The 21,184-nt window shown below is 36.4% G+C and overlaps 1 protein-coding gene across 3 annotated transcripts; it reads right to left on the bottom strand.

The window, feature by feature from the left end:
• Nucleotides 1–8,052: 8,052 nt before the first annotated feature.
• On the bottom strand, nt 8,053–13,158 carry LOC117163977 (pancreatic triacylglycerol lipase). 3 transcript variants are annotated; one of them, XM_033346745.2, is made up of 7 exons: nt 10,904–11,098; nt 10,721–10,778; nt 10,039–10,187; nt 9,717–9,959; nt 9,050–9,238; nt 8,295–8,433; nt 8,053–8,225 (listed from the first exon to the last, which is right to left on the bottom strand). In XM_033346745.2, the coding sequence occupies exons 1-7, from the start codon at nt 10,980–10,982 to the stop codon at nt 8,168–8,170; spliced, it is 915 nt and encodes a 304-aa protein (XP_033202636.2). In that variant the 5' UTR covers nt 10,983–11,098; the 3' UTR covers nt 8,053–8,167. The 3 variants fall into 3 exon arrangements, with proteins under 3 accessions (XP_033202636.2, XP_076481662.1, XP_076481661.1); XM_076625547.1 differs by lacking the exons at nt 10,721–10,778; nt 10,904–11,098 and adding an exon at nt 13,010–13,158; XM_076625546.1 differs by lacking the exons at nt 10,721–10,778; nt 10,904–11,098 and adding an exon at nt 12,889–13,001.
• Nucleotides 13,159–21,184: the final 8,026 nt, after the last annotated feature.

Raw genomic sequence — 21,184 nt, 5'->3', positions numbered from 1 at the left:
TGGCTACCCCCAGTGAGATACCATCTTCGAATTTGATTGATTTCTTTAGTGAGGTGACTGTTTGTTTGTTAGGTTATGTCCTTTGTGAGGTCTGTTGGATGATGTCAGTAACGTGGTGAAAAATATCCAATACAAAAATTACCAATACGTGCATGTACACAAATAAATTATTTAGCAACTTTAAACTTTCTTTTTACCTGCTACTATATACAGTGGCTATTATATATCTGTATATCGAAGCAAATTGTATTTTTATACGTAGCATAGTTTAAATCTTCAGTGGATCCTTAGCTTTATCGCAGGATCGAACAATTGATAGTCGATACAAAGTCCTGTGTTCTCGTCGAAGACGATGAACACGTTGATCTTTTTCCGGAACGATTGGGTCGTCGACCGGTGTATATTGCTGGCCATAAGCTATTCAGCTTCGTTAAGCGTCATTCAAGGGACGATGGAGCATTGGATGGAACGTAAGGTATGCGAAGTTTCCGTGGCGCCCAAGGACGCTGCAATCTGGAGTATACCTCAGTCTGTCATGTTTACGAGATCTCCATTCCATGGAGTGAAAATTACGTTTGAATCTTCTACCGTGCTTCTCCACTGAAATCGAATGTAAAGGCGTATTGAGCTAGTATACGAGTTTGTAATGAAAATCTATGAACTAGTCGAACGAAAATAAATGCAGCAGTACGATTTCTTGCGATCAGTTGAAGTTCTTAATTCACTTTATCCCGAAGTTCTTAATTCGCTTTATCCCAAAGTTCTTAATTATCGCTGAATTATTTTTCCTTCATATCGTAATTTTCACCAATCTTTATTTTTTATACATTTCGTTCTTTCCCCTTTTCATCTGATTTTTGCTTCTTCTTCTTTTATTTCGATATAATATTGGATTTACATTATGTAATTACTTTAATAACTTTTTAGTACCTATAGCGTAACGCAGGTATTGGAATCTCGTGGTTGTAAATTGTACTATTTACTACGTACTTTATATAGCTTAATATCGGTAATCGGCGAACATAACGATATGTTTTTTGCCGTTTCGCTGCCGGAATACGAATGGCAACGAGCATGATTAAGGCATTGGACACGATGCCGGAATATCATCTATGATATTTAGTATAATATCATATCTGCTTACAAGATGGTTATTAAAGGTTAACAAGTAACGACGTCGCGAGATTTTCGAGCCGTTAAACGAGACGCTTACCACACGAATGTGAAAAATCGTAACATGTTGAAATTACTTAGTTAGTCATATTTATTCGTGTTAAAATAGAAAACAAGCTATTTAAGTACGTTCCGAACAAGGACGACGTACATATTAAATTACAGCATACGTAATTTAATCTGATGTTCAGTTTTATAATCTAGAGTTGCAGTGAAGCTTTTATGAAGTTCGATATTTGCAGCTCCAGCATTAAATTTAATTTTGGAATTTCAATGATACTGACAATTAAATCATAACATTACCAATGATCTTTCAAACATGTTCCATATTTGAGCGTAAATACTTGTATCGTCAATGGAAATGTATATTAGTCTAATCGTTATACATACGTTCGAGCAAAAATCTGATCGATCTAAGCAATAGGGTATGAAGAATGTTTGTCACGTGTTCACTTTAGAATCGATTAAATAATGCGATGAGAGGAATATTCTTTAACTTCGAGTAAAAGGTCATACTTAAGAACGATTCGATTCGAACGTTTAACGTGCAACAATTTATCTTCGAAAACTTTATCTTTGAATGGGAGGAAATAATAAAGGTGGAATGGCAATATTAGTAGAGGGAAAGATCGTTCCTCAACGATGATAGTGATAGTGCAGCAACGTTTGTTGCTCGGGGCATTTTTCTTGTCGCCCCTTTGAATCGAACGTTACATCTTTTTTACGAGGGATGTTGGCGCAGAAAGCTTTGAGAGAAAGGTATGTTAGCGTCGAACCAGCTATTTTATTTGATTCGTCTTATAATTACGATACGATGTTGGCGATAAGAGTGCCTTTACGGCTGCTCTTCTCGTCTAAACGATAGCCGATGAAAAAAGGACGGAGAATCATATAATGGCGAGGAAAATGGAGAATATGAATAGCTGGTAATTTGCCATTTTTATACCAAACTTTTATTATTAACTTCTTATTTAAGATTAAATGTATCAAACGAGATATTATTTTTATATGATAATTCCGTAATTAAAAGATCCATTTCGCTAATCTTTTATTCGAAGAAGAATCTCATGCAGTTGAAAAGATTGTTAATGCGAACTGGTGCGCGTGCATATCTGCTAACAAGACGAACTTGAGATAATACCTTAATTATTAAGATGAGGTTAATAGTCCAATTTCCTGGAAAGTTAGGCGAGCCCTTGATACAGCACTGTACAGATAATGTCGTTGTATGCGTATAAAGTATAAGGCGAACTACGCACGTGGGCGGGACAGGTTATGCATGTGTTCATTACCGACGATGCGTTGCCATCATTAATATCGAGAACGATGCCTTATACAGCGACTTCATACTCACGATAGGTATCCTGTTCTTACGTTGAGTACACATCTTAAACGCAAATTTGATTCGCATTCGGTTCAATTAAGCCTCCGGATGTGGCGAGTCAGGTCACTATCCTCGTTTCCACCGTTTTGAAAGCTTATTCCATTTCTAGCGTGGTACGGATAACCATTTAGCTTTTCATATTGTTATTTTTATCATATTCCTTTCTTAGTGTAATTCTATGCCCATTATACGCGATGCCCATTTATTGGTACGGATTATTTTGTAGACCCGTATCTCGTTGATCTTGCAATATATGTGTATTTCATTTGGTAGCCTAGATTTTGTGGTGGTTGATATTCTGAAGTTTCTTCGGATAACGCGCAGAGTTTCTCAAATCTTTTTTTAGACTTTTCACTTTCAGACAGATTAAGACAATTATAAAGTATTATTACGTTTGCCAGAGAAAGCTTCTCAATCCGAAGTAGAATTCTAAATTCATAAATTAAAAGTAGGTAAACTTCTGCAAGCAATAACGATCTCACCAACGTGCAATGCTAAATATGTTTAGTTTTCCCTTACTTTTAAGCACAGGTATTAGGTTGTCCGGAAAGTGTCTTTCTTTTACAGACACGTCTTTTACAACGACGCTACTTTATACAAGCATGAAACCTAATCTGTCGAACGTTGTAATCTTTATCTTGATAGAACAAAATGGATCATACGTAATTCGATAAAACAATATAAACGGAATATAACGGAAAATGTCGTGTATTCGTTATTTCCTTATAAAACGAAAGAAACTTTTCGGACAACCTAATACACAGTGCAGTCGCATGTTTCGAAATCTTTAATTATGTAATTTCGCGAGACATTTCCAAACTTCTTTTTATTTCCAACGATGTAAACTGTAGTGTAACTCGTGTATGCAGTAGAATTCAGTTTATTTACGTTTCATTTATAGGAATAAAATTTTGAAATTTTGAAATTTCCATTGACTTCAGTTATATGAATTGTTTGTCCTTCGATGAGTTCAGACAAATGAACTTTCACTGCCTATATTCAAATATATTCATACTCAAGCGCATCTCATGTATTCATATATACTTTTTGAATATACGTATTCTACATACAGTGTCTCACAAAAGTATTCGAATACTGTGACACTGTTGATAGTTTTTCATCTTCCTTAGCACCGAATGTAAACATCATTGCTAAATGAAAATATTGGTACGTTCACTCGATGTTAGGATATCGTTTCAGCAACAGTAACGTAAAAGTGTGCACAATAGTATTTGAAATGAATACCAAAAGGTCTGAAACAAAAAAGTGTAAAAGAGAAATAATATTCCGATTACATGAGAACGACAAATCGCTTGCAAACAAAGCTCGATCAGGTCGACCAAAGAAATTGACTGGAAGAGCAGAGAAAGTTATCATTCCCGAATTAAAAAAAATCCTACTACATCCGCTCCTCAACTCGCAAGTATGGTAGCTGACATGTTTCATAAAGAAGTTCATTTGGAATTATGTCGACGAATCTTACGAAACAATGATTTTCATGGCAGATGAAAAAATCATAAAAAATAATCATAAAATCATAAAAAAAGATTGACTTTTGCAAAAACCTACATTAATAAAGATAATTCGTTTTGGGACAAAGTCATCTTTTCGGACGAGTCAAAGTTTAACATTTTTGGCTGAGATGGTCAAAATGATGTGAGGAGAGAACCAAATACGGAATTCAAGTTTGCATATGTAGGCATTCTGTATATCCAAGATCCTAACTGCGTCGAAATATAATTTTAGCCAACCAACCGTAAAACCGACACCACGTCAATCCTCATTTCCTTTGTCACAATACCCAGCAAACCGTGCAAGCCACCCAACTAAAAATCGCAATCTCATCCCTATCTAAACTGCAAACTTCAAATTCCACCTTGCACGTTCCCCTCTCATTGAAGCGATGCGGCGGTTGTTTTTCTACGGACTCGTAGGTCACGACGCTCGCAGACGTTGCACGCGTCCGTAATTCTGCCTGTGCGAAGAGGAGGCTCGGTGCAGCGGTAGGACAGGTCCGGCGAGTGCTCCAGGGGGAAAGTATCGTTGCATTTTGATCGCGGAAGATCGTTACTCCCGATCGAGGCTCGCCACCACAGACTCGTGCACATACTTGAGCACATGTTCACGAGCATGTATGTACATGTGTACAGAGGCGTTCGTACACGTGTGCTTACCTACGTACAGTACGTCGGCTCAAAGTTAATCTGGATTAACCGGTCTTGAATTTTCTGTGCGGAGAGAGGGCGGTACGCGATGTAGAACGACGAAGCAGCAACGGCAACAGCATCGTCCACGGGGAAGCTGGCTCTGAGCATGAGGATTGGGCGAGGTTGACTGCAGCAGAGGGGGCGGGTGAGTGGACAAAAATCGAGATCAAAGAATTATGCCCTCTGGAGAGGCGCACCGGTTGCACCGCCTCGTGCGCGCAACACTCGTGCTGGCGAGCCGGCATCACGGTAGATGCGGAGGCGCATTATACGTGCTATCCCTGTGAACGGATTGTGTATGGGGATTCTTGTTTAGCTTGGCGGAAGAAGGGGTCCCGCGGATACATAACGATTGTATTTGTTTCGTCTTATTCAGTGAAGCATGAATGGTCTCGGGATTCAACCTTGGACGTTAGACATTTCCTTGCGTCATAGGTGTTGTTAATGATCCTGTTCCTTCGCGTTCCGATCCTCGGCGAACAGTATCTATTCAGATGGTGGCTTGTTGATTTCTCCGACGGCAATACTGATATCGATAAGATTACGGAAGCGATCCAACTTACGCTTCTTGCGTTTCATTCACTTTTGCGCGATGTCCGAATCCTGTTCGAGAGTCGTCATTACGTATTGATTTAATTAGGATGAATATATTAAGAGGACGATTGTGAACGTATTACGATAACATTATGCGAATAGTATCGTAATTGTTTACGAATTGACGTTTGCGTAATTCTAATTCGTTGCAAGTTTATTTGAACATACGGAGAAGAGGCGAACAAAATCATTTGTATAGATACAATAGCTGATGAAATGTCTTAATTTTACAGAATACAATTACGATTACCAAAAATAATCAATCGATATGATATACAATAAGAGACAAAGGTATTTGTCCAGTTTGAATGTAGAAGTAAAAAGAGCAATATTTCCTATATTGCCAAATATATTCAAATATATTCAGACAGTAATAAATGTAAATGTATTTATTTGTTGTCACTTCCTGAATAATAACTCAATAGGAGATTACAATAGGAATTCCAATTATTACAATGAAATGCACAATATGAAATAAAAATACACGAGATACACAGCAGATAAACAGTATTAATCGTAAATACGTTGTACCAATTAAATTCCAGTATGGTGACAGTATGAATTGCAATGGTGCGTTTAAGAAATCTCTAAGCGACCGGCGTATAGAAGCCGCGATGAAATTGATGTATCGTGCCCGTTCGAGTATCGCTGCGCGCCGGTTGAAATATCGCGTAGCCTGTTGATAATTTGCAGAACGCGTAGCCAGGAAGAGAAAAGTGGCAGTTGTTTTTCGGAAGTCTTTCGAACGACGCGAATGGCAAGAGTTCTCGCGGGCACACGGATGCCCGTTGGTAACGAACCAGTTGCGCTGTCAGGTTAATTTAATTGGTTCGATTAGAATGCATTCGCGTGCGCGAACATTGCTTTACGCAGCTAGCTGCCGCGCCGCGGTTATGCATGTTAACAACACAATTAACTACACGTTGGGTCAGTCTTCGAACGGTTGGATATCTGAACAGTAGACGCATGTGTTTCAATTAGGCAGGTAGAATTGAACATTACTGTGCGGCGTTTTACTGCGTAATCGCAGTAATTTGGTGAATGGGTTATAAATTACAATCAAGGCATAGGCTGCTTTGTATAGAGCACGAATTTTCTTCGATGTCAGCACTAAATTTATTTCCACAATGGTTCTACTTTGCTTACAATTAGCGCGGCTTTCGCGGAGTTAACACAGACCAATTATACTAAACTGGATGTTTTTAAAGAATTTCTGAGTACAGTTTCACAGAATCTTACGTTATAATCGAGAATTAATAAAAATTTCTCGAATATGTTATCACAAAAATCATGTTATTTAAAATAAGGTAACGGAGCAACTGACAAATCACATAAAAATTTTGAATAAAAGTTAATTTTGATAACATATATACAGGGTTGTTGGTAACTGGTGGTACAAGCGGAAAGGGGGCGATTCTGCGCGAAAAAAGAAGTCGAAAATATAGAATAAAAATTTTTCGTTTGAGGCTTTGTTTTCGAGAAAATCGACTTTGAATTTTCGCTCGGTACGTGTGCACTTTATCACGTCTCGTTATAACGGATCTCACTGTAGATCGTTGTCTCGATGGAAAAATTAAAAAAAATAAAAAAAATCCCCCCCCCCCCTTTCCGCTTGTACCACCAGTTACCAACCACCCTTAACATACGTAATAAAAAATCACTAATTTGATTATAGTAATACGTACATAAAACTTGAAAAATAGGACACTTCTGGCTTGCTGTTGCGAGATGTAAGTAATAAATACGTGGAATGTTATCGTCGTTGAATGGGAGGTTCCGGGTACAATACGCGTCAAGAGGAACGTCGCGATTCTTATTAATTATTCATGACGATGAACGTTTAAAATGAAATTATAAGCAGCTATTCATGCGTCACTTTGCCAAATCGGTAGGTAGATTTAATCTTTCAGACGAGTTCAGCATTCGCGAACGGAAATGCTATTTGTGGCTTCCAGACGCAGGAAATGAAGTAGTTAATAATGAAACAGACTGTACATGATAAAGATATTATCTTTTCACATTAACGACACTTTTATTTGTTCATAAATATACCCGTTAAATTAAATATTAATAATAACAGTATTAGTAATGATATGTATTAATATATCCTCTCTCTGTTTCTTGTTTGTTATTGAAAAGAAATTCTTGTTAGCAGTATAGGCACTCTGTATATGCATATATGAAAACAACATTGATAAATTGTTAAGAGATTTTCGTGGAAGTAAATTTCTTAGAGCACACTCAACCATGTGTGTATCCTTGATGGAACACAATAGGGTTAAAGAACCCTCGATGCAGCGTCAATTGATTAGCAATGGAGAACTACACAGTAGCGTGGGTTGTCAGATAGTCCTTTTTGAATTTGCAATCCTAAGATAGACTGCGTATGGTTATGCTCGCTTGTCTGCTACGCGTATACTGTGAGAATAGACGATAATAAAGTGTTGCTTGTCATCTGCAGGTACCATGATACGACGATGTTTGAAATCTATTGCGTTTTCCGTGAAAAGATTTATCCCATAGCTCGTAAAATTATTCTCTCAGTGTTAAAAAGAAGTATTATCATTACGAAAAGGAAATCACAATATAGAGATAAATCAGAAGATAAACTTCAAAACTAATTTATGATGTGAATTTAAGAAACGATGGAAACGAAAGGGATTTATGCAGATAGGATTTATAGCGAGTGATGTATTTAATCTTAAAGCTTATATTCACTAAAATGACGACAGATCCAAAACAAATCTACGAAATAAAATGACTAGTCTATAAGGTAAAGTATTATTATATTATCTAAGGAACGGAAATTTTAATTAGTTTTGCCATAGGGTGGCTTGGCGTTGGTAGTGAAACAATACGTTCCATATCTGAAATGAAACACGATGTTATGATCACGTTGCAAACTTTAATATACTGACATAGGGAATTTTATTTACATGTTCTTTGGTGTCGAATCTCCAAAATAGATTTCCTCGGTATCGGCAATTTCGTTAAGACAATTATGCGCCGGAAACGCTTTCGGATTCATTAGAGACTCTGCATATATTCGGGTAGACCTTTGATGGCTGCAGAATTCTTTCGAGAAAAATATTTTTCCATGAAAACCATCAATTAAAAATTAACATAGACTGCAGGAATTTTAATTGGAAATTAGAATAAAATATTTCAAGAAAAATTGGCAAATCTCACTCAATGACAAAAAATGGTTTGATTTTTAAATAAATAATTAATAAATAATAATACGATCACCTAATATTACTCAGTTAATAATTAACCCTTTTAAAATAAAAGAGGAAGCATTGTAAAAAAAGTTACGAAGGGATATAATCCGACTCTGACGTCGTCGAAATAATTTGCTTTATAGACTGGAATTTAACTTCATCTTCTAGTCGATCAACTCTAATTTCCGATACAAATAATATCACAGTATAGACATATAAGGAAAAAAAAAGGAGAATCTAACATTAAAAGGATATTTCACTAGTGCTTTGAATTTTTTCCTGGCCATCGACCATTTACGATAGATGACAACGATTACGGTAAGCAAACAACGTAAGTGGATCCTTTATAAATTACAATGATAACCGGTTATCAGATTGTATAAATGCTGTATTTGATCGCTATTAAAATTTTCTATATTCTATGAGAATGAACCACCGGGATGTCTTAACGACAAAATATTATGATTTACCTCCACCGAAGATTATAGGACAACCCGGTTGAACACTGATGCCCCCGTTTGCGTAAAAGTCAACAGTTCCCGTGTTAGTAGCTGTCCCATAAAATCCACCATCAGTGTGAAGGATAACAACGGCTTCGGCGTCGGTTGATCTGATGTGACACGTAGAAGGATAAAACAACGGAAGCGCTGGATCTAAGCCTGTATTAGGAGATTAGTAGTCTTCTGGTTTTCACGTAATACACAATCTACTGTTTATAATGACGTATTAATATGTCGGGCACCACGCTGTTGGATCATTGCTCTAAATAATTATTCCTCTAAAATGTTTATGAAAATATTCGTATACTTGTAAACGCTTGTCCTTATGAGGGTGTACACATCTTTATTCGTGTTATAAGAAATATTTTATTATCGTACTGATTTTGGTAAATTTTGTAAGTTGATAAATTTCTGATAAATTTTTATTCAGAATTTACTATTCAACTATTATAACCAATGTACATTCGTTAATTAATTTAACATCAGATGACAATACCCCTATTTTTACTAAATGTATATCTCTTATTTCTCTAAAAAAATCTTCTACCGGGAGACATATACAACTGGCTTTCGTATAAAAATAAATGTCACGGTTATACACGAAATTACCTTACCTTTTATAAAACTTATAACTCACCCGTTATTCGACTAAGATTGACATTCGCGTATCTGCCGATATTCCCAGCTATGTGAGCGCCCAAAGAATGCCCAACCACGTGCAACGTGTTTAAATCGATCAGATCGACGAGTTTGTTTAGGGATTCAGCAACCGCCTTCGCTATTGTGACAATTTGACTGGACACGTGAACGTAATTAATATGAAATGCTATATCTCCCCAATCCAGTGCAATGACGTTCACGCCTCCCTTGTCCAGATAGGCTGCAAACGCGAAATCGTAAACTCGATCGTCTTATTTTCCTGTTACTTATTGCCTTTTTGTATCACGTGATAGTAATACCTTTAATTATTATCCGAACGTTCTCTGCTTCCGTATTCTCCATGAATCCATGTATATAGAGGATACTGTCTCGGTCGGGCAATATGTCGTCTGCAATGCTTCCTGGATTCGTAATCATGCTCTCGGTGGATGTGAAGTGAGAGCTGTTACTATAGTCGTGCAAAATAGTTTTGTAATAAGACGTTTATTAATTTTAAGTGAACATTTTATGAAGTTTAATGTTCGATGGAGTTGCGTATAGTAATAAGTGGATACTCTGGTATAGAAAAGTTTTCGATCAGTTTTCATCAATTTTCAGCATTTCAGTTTCATCAATATTTTTCATTATATGTAGGCATTTCAAAAGCAATATTTTAAAGAATTTTAAATTAATATCAAATAGCAATGTTCACTTGTTCTACTGCTTTTTTAGTTGTCGATTATACTTAATATCAGTTGAAATTCTGTCAGATATTACCTTTAAACTATAAAACACGAAATGAAAAATTTGTTTCACCAGAAACTTCAACATACAATTACTAGATATAAGTACAGTACAAAACGAAATGACGAATTTAATTATATTTCGAACTGTTAATGATATTTCTTCCGCAAGAATTTAAAAAGTATTTAACGATACGAATCGTCATATCCGTATAATGACACAAGGTCATTGAAAAGAATGTCACCATATTTCACAAACCCTTTGTAAATCTTCAGGCGAATTTTTGTACTGACATGCAACGTATCTTCCTCATCACCTAAATCACAAAAAATGTGGTTACTCAACGAGACGTAAATCGTCCAACCTCTCCTTGTTTGATTAATAATTCTTTTACCAGTAACAAGAAAGGTCACGAGAAAAGAAAAATAAATTCATACGTACATATTACCGCGTCAATAACGTCTTTATGAATCAAATAAAACATTAAATACAGATAAGCGTATGTTTTGTATTTTAACATCGTCACTTTTATTCCGAGATTTTTATGAAAAGTACACTACGCGTTCAATAAACCCGAAGGGAATGTGTCCATGTTTTATGACATCCTCGATCGTTATGAAACAGATTGGAAAATCTTTGCTATATATATAAAGTACCCTCTCCGTGAGACTGCAACCTCCCACTGACGTAACAAGGAAGGAATAAAAGCGAAACTACTTCAATATGAGGCATATAAGTCACTGATATACAGATTACAAAATGCATTGGAAGTACAGGTTTTTTTTCTAAGAGTACACGTATATTTTTTGCGGTAATAGAAGTCATCGTTAGATCTCGAGATGGACATGATTTTAACAAGCTTGAACACACGCATTGTTTGGATTTTTTATGTAATAAGCAAATGGAGAAATTACATTATTATACAGAGTTTACTACGCAATTGAGAAACTTCCTTCAAAAAAATTGCAAAAAAGAGAACAGAATTGTTCTCAGATTTTTGCATCATTGAATACGACCTAATTTCGAAATATAGTATTTTTATCCATCTGTAACCGCTTTGAAGACACGAGAGCTTGTCCCAGTTATGTACAGGACTCTGTATATTATACATTGGAATTACATTATTATAATAGACACAAAGTATAATACGTCAAACAAAAATATAACATATGTAATAATGTATCAAATAAAATTAATATACAGGGTGGAGCATTCGGATGGAAACAGGTCGTTATCATTTTTTTCTAACGAAACCATATATTTTTTAATATATCAACCGATGCATCTCGGCATTCCCTATAAAAAAGATATTAACCTATTTGTGCCGAAACCTAAACTATTTAGTAGTTTAGCAGGTATTTTAACTTTAATTTAATTTTGTTAAATTTAGTACATGAAAGACAAAGACAACGCAAACACAAGAATGTCTCTTCGCGTCTTTCCTTGTCTTTCGTACATTAAATTTAACAAAATTAAAGTTAAAATATTTGTTAAACTCACACGTTTTCCGGCATGAATAGGCTAATACTTTTTTTTTATAGAGAATGTCGAAATGGATCGCTTAATATGTTAAAAAATATATGGTTCCATTAAAAAAACGACGATGACCTCGAAATGTGGCTAAAAAATGACTTTCAGAATGAATTTCGTTTGTCATTGCGTGCCTCTAGTGTACCCACTAGATATAGTTTCTATAGTATTTATGGAAACGAGAAAGAGTCGAGTCATGAAAAAATTGTAACTGCATCGAAAAATAGAAAAACAGGATGTAACGAGACTGAATCGAATTATATGTTATGTATGCTTGTCTATACAATGAATCTCATGATAAGAAAATTTATGACAATTACGTAACCTTCCCTGAAATTGTCATATTATGTTGCAAATTATGCGATTGTTGTTTTAATTAAAATGATATGCATGCAAATTTTCTGTTTGTATTGTGAGCATATGCGAATGCAAGAATATTATTAGTATTGTTTAAATTGAAAGGAAGAAACAATCCATACAATTACAGAATACGTGATTTGGATGATTGACAAACGTATTTTGAAAATATACTACTAGAAAGGTCACGGTTTTCAATCTGAATTAGTCACTTTATCATAGTTACCAATTCTCATAACTTTTCTGTAAGTGATAGTGTAATTAGAACAGATGCACATTATCGTACACCATCAAAACACACAAATGCACGCTAGCCAAATATCTAACATCGATTTTTCCGTATTCTACGTTTTCATCTTATATATTTTGTCATATAAAACTATCTGCTCTCACTTGTACCACCAGTTCCAGTTTAGCATGACTGCTAAATCGAAGCATAAAATTCCCCTAAGGGTTGAAGACACAATAACAAGATCAAGTATCGCGCAATACATACGCATAGAACACACACGGATCGCGTTCTTTCCCACAGTCATTACCCTTTGCAAGGAATTCTCTCTTCTTCTCTGCTTCTTTAATCTCGAATATCAAATATCCGAAGGATTCAACTTCTCAAAACGTGGCAAAGTTTCACTTCCGACAGATCAGCGTGGCACTCACCTACGCTGTTGTAGAGCCGCGTCTCGCGTTATACCCGCAAACACAGCGTTCGTTAATTAAATCTTCTGGGTCAAGCGATATCCCGCGGGACGAATCAGACGATTCCGTCCCGTGGGCGTTCGCAGGTTAGAGCGACGCGTGAATACGCGCTTGGGCCAGCGCGAAACATCGACCATTAATAACACCGTGTAACGAGTATAGTTTAAGCGCGGGTACCAGCATGTCTTCCTCCTACCAACTTATGCTCTCGTGGGCTTAAACATCTGCATCCCGATGTCGTGATATCACACCGGCCCTGTTTCTCTACGTATGTGTACATACAGGGTGTTCGTTCTAACGTTCTGCACGATATTTCAATCGTCCGTGATAATTTAACGTGTAATTAGAATTAGACGATTAGGAAAGAGAAATACGGCAGAATTCTATCTATTGAAATGTAATCTTAGTCGAATGAATATCAACGCGAGCTTCTACCCATTGAATTTAGTTATCAGAATGTGAATTCCTCTTATGTTATAGGTTTCTGGCTATCAAATTACGCAGGACCATTTACGAAAATTTCTCTTTTCTGGCCACAGGATTTATGATCGTAACTTGACCACAGAAAGTAAAATGAATCACTTTAGCAGTTGCAACCACTTTCACAATATTTCGTAGAGAATTTACATGTTTTTTGCGCCAAAAGGTCGTAGAGAAGATGTTAAAAAAATTGTAGAATATACGTTGTTTATTATTTAAATTCCTTATTTCTTATTAATATCTCCTATACAATATGACGAAAACAAAATTATATCGCTCTATTTAGGAGATGTATAGCGATTTGGAGTTCACTGTTAAAGTTACATATTCAGAAAACATTTATTACAGCCAGATAAATTTGAAATACTAATTTTTTCATTACATTGAACACCCTATATATGTATATACATACATACATGTCTACCTACGTAAGGTAGGTGGGTTGGTGGGTAGGTCGTTTACGTATTAAGTGTGTTCGCGATTTAGACACGATGAATGCGTCGTTCTCGGACACCAGCTACGAGGCGGACAGATTCCCTTTTCCTTCGAGAATTTCATCGCCCTCGAACACCTCTTTTCCTTTCTCTTTGGTCGTTTCGCGATCACCTGAAGTTGAGAATGCGTTCGAGGAATGACGAAATACATAGCCGCAATTCCAAACTCGAAATTTGTAACTGGTATAGTTCATACCATTCAACACCCTTCTAGAGCAATTTTTAGATTAGAATTTTTATTTTATTTTCATTTTATGATTAGAATAATTCATACCTTAATCTAATCGATATTGAATTCTAACATACTTGAGTTGAAATACAACACTCGTACTGTATACAGCAAGTTTCATCTTCTATAACATCGTACTTAACATATGAATATTAAAATTTGAAGCATGAGAAAGCGAGATAAATCTTGTAAATATGATATTTCATATACAACATATCATTCTGTCATGTATAATGCCATATGTGTAATATATGTAATAAATATGTATAATCGCGTTTGATCATATCATATTTTGCAATTACGCTTACAAATCCCATATAAAATTATTTAACAGCCAATTTAATTCTTACACCTATAGCATATGTTTCTTAACAATCAAACATATTGTGTATAAAGTTTTATCGTACATGGTGTAGAATAAAGATAGTTAATTCATTTGTATCGGTGAAAATTGTTCTTTGGAGTAATAAAAAAATATAAATAACAAAATAAATTGATGTTTTAGGCAAATCGTCGCGCACGCTGGTTAAAAAATTATATGTTTACGCACCGTTGAATTAAGACTTATTATTGATACTTTACGGTTGTTCGCAATAAAAAAACATCGAACGAGCTGCGTTAACTCCTCTGTAATCACCGAACATTCTGATGTGTATTCCACAACGAATAATTACGCGTAAAATAATAACCGATTCATGAGCAGACGAATCATTAGACTATACCCTACATTGAGAAAACACGATGTAATTCCCGGTATAACATACGGAGGAAAAATCTGTCCGATCTTTCTTTTTCTTTCAATATAAATTGTTATTACGAGCGAAAGGCTTTTTAACTATGATCAAGAACGAAAGCAAAATTTCTAATTTTTAAATAATTACACGCAATTACAAAGATCTGATTGAGGTAAATATTTCCGTTTCAACGCACACTATATCCGATATTAATATTTTAAATAGAAATGAAATATTCGAAATTTGTATCATAGAATGATAAAAGTGCAAAATATTCTGTAATAAAATCGGTATTTTATAAACTATTCCATTTCCGAAAATACAAGCCCAGAAACAATCTACAGAATTATCATATAAAATTTTTGACTAGTAAATATAAATTTAGCAAATTTAAATATCTTTACTGACAAATTTTAGTCAGATACTTAAAATTTAAATATCCTCCCTAAATGAGATACAACAATTTTGTTTAGTGACTTAATATCTAGATATCATCACTAACTCGATATATAAATTCAATATACAAATTATGCGTTTAACTGATACAAATTTGTTAAATTTAAATCTCCTCGCTGATACGTGTCCCACTCTAGTGCCAATACTGAAACAGAAACTACGTGGTCAAGACCCAGCAAAATACAATTACAAACGGCTGTCATTTCTCAGCTATAAAGCTTGAAACAGTGGTCAAAGCGAACACTTCGGAACACGGCAATCTCGCCGCTCTGAAAGAAGAAACCAGCACGCTAAAGCGATGATCGTCGTAAAGCTTTCGCGAACAGGCTCGCAAAAGTAAGGAATCGTCGTCCCTTGTCATAACTTCTGCGAATCGACGAACAGTTTCTAATCCTATCCGTGATAAAATTCACGGGAGGGTTGCCGCGTAATTTCCATTGCATCCGGTCAACGCCTTCGGCATCCGGCTTAATCCTTACGGCGACAAATCTCGCGCGGTGTTAGCTAGTGGATGGTGCTGCAATAAAATTAGGCTACCGCGCGCTGTTATAATGCATCTCGATGTATGCCACGGAGATTTCTCACCCCCCTGCGAATTATCGCCGGTAATTCGCGGCTACGGGCAACGCATTACTCATTCTCGCGGGGGGGTTGACTTATATTCATCCACGTAATCCCTGCCGGATGATCAAAGATCCTCGACCAACGCGCCACCATGGTGGTAGCTAGCAGCAATGAAAGAAACGTCCACGGCGATATATACAATCGGAATAATATCGAAATGCTATGGCTATGGGGATGGAATTTTTTCACTTTGAGTGGACAATGAAAAATCGTGGAATAGATTTCATTGATTTGTCTGTAGCAAATGTTTGCGATAGATATCTGAGTGTATGTGTGTGTGTGGAAAATGAAAAATCGTGGAAACGGTGTCGTTGATTTTTATCTATATATTTGTAACAAATTTCTTTTAATCTTTCGCAACTTGAATCTGATTTGACAACTTGGTTTGATTATGGAAACTGAAGCTAAAATTGAACGAAGGAATTATAATAATTTCTAGGTAGTATTACCTTGTTATACATAAATTTCGTTGTATCAATTGTCTAAACTTTCTTTTTGGTAAATGTTTGTATCTTTTTGCAGATAAAATACTATAAAGTACCTCGCAAATTACGTACGAAATACACCGAACTAAAGTCTCGTTTACTTGATACACGCATAGAGATATCGACAAATGCTTCACTGACAAAATTACAATTCCCTTGACATATTTGTAATTCTTCCAACGTTTTATGAACATTCCAGTTCGATTCTTCAGAGTGGATTCTTAACGCCACGATTGGAAGCCGAAGAATCACAAATATGTCATCCATTCACATAAAAGCTCAACATCTGAAATTCACAATTTCTTTCTTAAACATTGATCGAGTATCGTAAATCCTGCACGAGATACACTGAACTAATATGTCGTATTCTTGATGTAGATAAACATAGGAGAGCGTAGCTAGAGATGGTAGCAGAGAGCAAGAAGCCGGGTGGAAAGGTGAAGAAGAGAGTCCGATCGGCCGGCAGAGGGGTCCGCGAGGCAGTAAGGCAATAAAGCAACAAGACAATGACGGTGATTTACGCGGTCCTACGGCAAATGGGCTTACCTAGATTTTTGCGTTGGTAGCACGCGTCGGCGAGGCGAGGGAAAAGAGAAGGGAACGATTTATTAATCTGCTGTGCGACATGTACGCAGATGCGATGAGACCAGATGCTGGGGATTATTTATTTAGTTTATAACGCCCGAGACCTACCGCTACGAATAGCTTCGAGGCTATGAAAATTTCTCTTGCGTTGTTATATTATACAGGGTGTCACTAAGATAGGTGAGCAAACTTTGCTATAGCGTTTTGCTATTCGCGTTTCGTTCATAAGCATGAAGAAAGACCGTATAAGCGTAAATTCTATTTTAATTAAACATCAATTTTTCCTTTTCAAGACACAAACGCTTTCCCTTTACATTTCGTGAGAATCGGTGTTACGAGTACAATTAAAAAGTCGAAATGATAAATTATACAAGACCTAAAAACATTTCGAAAACGTCCTTTTATCGTAACAATCTCAAAATTATGGTGAATTTTTCGAAATAGATACATGCAATTTTGTTTCCATTATCGTTAGCGTAGGAAATATTAACCTTGAATTTTTCAGAGCTAATTTGCGTTTACACGTTATTCTTTTAGGTATCTTTAAACGTACATATAGTGCGAAGAATACATAGCACTTTCAGCGTAAAGTAGGTATACTATAGATCTTACCATTATTCACCAACAAATAGGAGAAACGAAATAAAATAATTATGATGTATACGAATAAAATTTATGAGAATTACGCTTTAATTACAGAATAGTATATCAAAAATCATTAAAAAGACATTATCCAATACTCTATTTCTTCCTCGTCAGTTTAATTACTTTAATTACATACTCATTACGTTCCATTCATGTTCGCATACAACATATATGCTCGCATTTACAATATCCATTTAAAAGCGTGATACCATCTAATATAATTAATTAATATTCGAATCCAATTCTTTCAATATGTTTGTCTGTAAATGTTTATGCATTCGCCGGAGAAAGACACAAAAATGCAGAGGGTGCACGCAATATGCAAAAGTATATAAAACATTGAAAGTAAAATACACGTTATAATATTTAATATGTGAAACAAATCACTATTTAGGTTCCATATTCTTAGTTACATTTAAAGGAATGTGAAACTGCATAAATATCCGTAGTCTGTCCATTACAATCTTAATGACATCACAAATGAGACATTGTTTCAACGTCTATCATCTTGCCAAATTATCTTAACGAAATATTATTAAAATCATCGTTTTTTAATTATGGGTCTGCAGGACGTTTGATCACTTTGATCACTCGCGATCGCAGTCCTCACTACCTACAGCAAACCTTTAAAAAAATATATTCCTTAACGCGAGTATACTACGCGAACGTAGATCACATTAGCTACGGCCACACGCTATGTATTCGCAGATGCTACCAGAAAGCGTAAGCTGCGCGGAATAGCACGCGGCGATTACGCCTTCCAAAGACAACTTCAAAAGCCGCGTGGCCGCGGGCCGTGGTAACTCGTCTTTGTCCACCAACGTGTCGCTCTCGCGGCACCTCCAGTCACCACAGTCTCAATCCTGCACAGGGTTCTCGCTTTTAGCCACGGCTTATCGCGATATTCCTTCTGACAACCGTTAATCCCGTTGCCGCGCGTTCGCCGGACTGTAATAACGATCGGCATTGCCCTCTGACGAGTATATCTGGAAGATGAACGATGCGGGGAAAATCGTTGAGTGCGTTTTCTTTTCGCGTTAGCGATGTCAGATTGATGGTGTTGCGGTTGTAGGCGTTTATACTATCCATAACGTGAAAAGAACGACTCCTTAACCGTAGACAGATTTGGGGTTCGTAAACGAAGTAGTACAATAAAAAGCAGTAATTGATACGAGACGTAATTTTTCACGCTACCAATTACCAATATCGTAACACGAAAACCGAGCAAAATTTCATTTGTCAAGAACCTGCCTTTAATATGCATTTATATATGCTGTTTATAACGCAGTAATATAATAACGCGGATTATAACGTACTCAAATTTGAGAAGAATAAATCGAACACTTTTTAACGGGCCTCGATGATCCTCTAAATATTATGAAACCCTGTAATCTTCCTAAGAGTTGGCCCAGTTCGTATTGTCCCATCAGCCTCGAAAGAGTTAGATTGCGAGGAATCGTTTCCACAGCGAGTATCCTAGAAAGACCAACAAAGAAGAGGAATCATTCAATGTCCTACCTATTGTAACGCTCTCTTCATATTTCTCATTGCTCGATTCGTATCTCTTCGTCTTCGTCGTGTACACTCTGGTCCGTTGGTTCGTGTCACGGAATAACGGGTCGTTACGAATCCCCGATGCACGGAGGCGCACAGTGCTGGTCTCGACATCTCGCATAGCAATGAAGTCACTCCGTAAATACATCTGTTTTTTCTTTTCTCGATGCTACAGCGTTGTTGCATCAACTTATTGTCGTCTTTCGATCGCGGACGCGTTCTGATGGTTCACCCTCGTGCACCGTAAAAGGCTGTGCATCCTAACCGGCGGACAAACGAAGGAATAGCATCGACACGGTCCCCGGTATACACCGTTAACCCAACCCAACCCAACACTCCTAGCTCTTTCTTCAGGTTGTGTACTGGAGAAAGAGGGAGAGGGAGAGGGAGAGAGAGAGAGAGAGAGAGAGAGAGAGAGAGCTAGAGAGGAAGGTCGCGAACGATATCTACGACATGCCGATTCCGCATGAACGGGCAGAAAATACGATGCTGTATCGTTCCCCTCGGCCAACCCTTCCACGACCACCTCCCAACGTGCACCTTCCCAAGTTCGAGCATATTTATTACCCAGGAAACAAAGTGGCAAGTGCACGGTAAAGGCTCATTTGCAAGATCTACCTAAATCTACAGCAGTGTGTCCGCTGCCAGAGACCAAAGCTGCCAGTTCCTCCTAATGGACACTCTGTTCGGCAAATATTTATCTTTGTTAGAGTGATTTCCTTCCGCGACCAGTGTCGTCTCGTGTGCACTGCCACTGGGACGATCCTTGTCGTTGATTCTACTCGCATCGATTTTTCATTCTCCAAATGTCAATGTACGTTATTGTCCATAGGTATTGGGATGGTGAATTTGTGATAGAAATATATGAATTTTATCGAAATGTAAAAATTAGAGGTAAATTATAATAATAACTGGAAACTTGAACTTATTATTCTCTTACGAAGTTAGTAAATTTTAATTATCTATTAATTTTAATTATCTATTACTAATATATGCAGTAGCATATATTTTCTTTATAAAACGGAGAGGAAAGATTTAGTTGCATTATTTATATATTTTATACGGGCCCAAACAAAATAATAATTTCAAAATTTGTAAAAGTCCTAATGTCTTTTATGTTTTGCTTTAACTTACACATGTATCCTAATACTTATGAATGGAAGTATTCGTACAACGCTATGTTCAATGTATTGCATATACTGTTTATTGAAATCAATACAGATTTTTAAGTAGCGATTCACATTCATGAAGAATATAAACCCTTGTCTGATATATTAATTTATTAATTTAATGTACTTTATACTTCGTGATTTCATAGTGGAGAAATTAAGGCGTTCTCATTCCAACTTCGTGTGTACGCAATATTTCTGTAGAGTAATAAAAAATATGATCGTATTCCAAAAAAGGAAACGTAATTAATCATATAATTTACACAGCAATTATTCAAAGTTTCTTAACTTAAAAGACTCATCACGTATAATTCGAACTACGCAACTGACCTTAAAAAAACACACTGGAAGAACTTCGCTGGCTTCAAACTGCAATTATACCAAAATTTGTATGTAATTTGTGACTATAATTATACCAACCGGTTTTTCGACAGAGACCGACTTAATAAGTATAATTACGAAAATTTTGTGTAACGCGGAGAGTCGAGAATCGTCTTTCACCAGTTTTGGCGAAACAGTGAGAACACGGTGGCCCTAGTTCTTTTTCTCGAACAGGTTGCATCGTAATTCCACTATTCTTTCGCGTACAATTCGCTACGAGGACAACGAAGTGCAATGCTCTGTTGAACGTCTTAACCGGTTGCCTCGGAAAAGCCTAGGAATAATGGGTGCTCAAGATAC

This window comes from Bombus vancouverensis, chromosome 2 (genome assembly GCF_051014615.1).
Source record: "Bombus vancouverensis nearcticus chromosome 2, iyBomVanc1_principal, whole genome shotgun sequence".
NCBI lineage: Eukaryota > Metazoa > Arthropoda > Insecta > Hymenoptera > Apidae > Bombus > Bombus vancouverensis.
The sequence above is the reverse complement of the archived record's forward strand: the minus strand, read 5'-3'. Positions and strand labels throughout refer to the sequence as shown.

Coding starts and splice junctions, on each gene's coding strand:
- LOC117163977 (XM_033346745.2), bottom strand. CDS start 10,982: ATGTTAAAATACAAAACATACGCTTATCTGTATTTAATGTTTTATTTG. Junction 10,188..10,720: donor CGCCTGAAGATTTACAAAGG/GTTTGTGAAATA, acceptor GCACGACTATAG/TAACAGCTCTCACTTCACAT. Junction 8,226..8,294: donor GATTCGACACCAAAGAACAT/GTAAATAAAATT, acceptor GTTTCATTTCAG/ATATGGAACGTATTGTTTCA.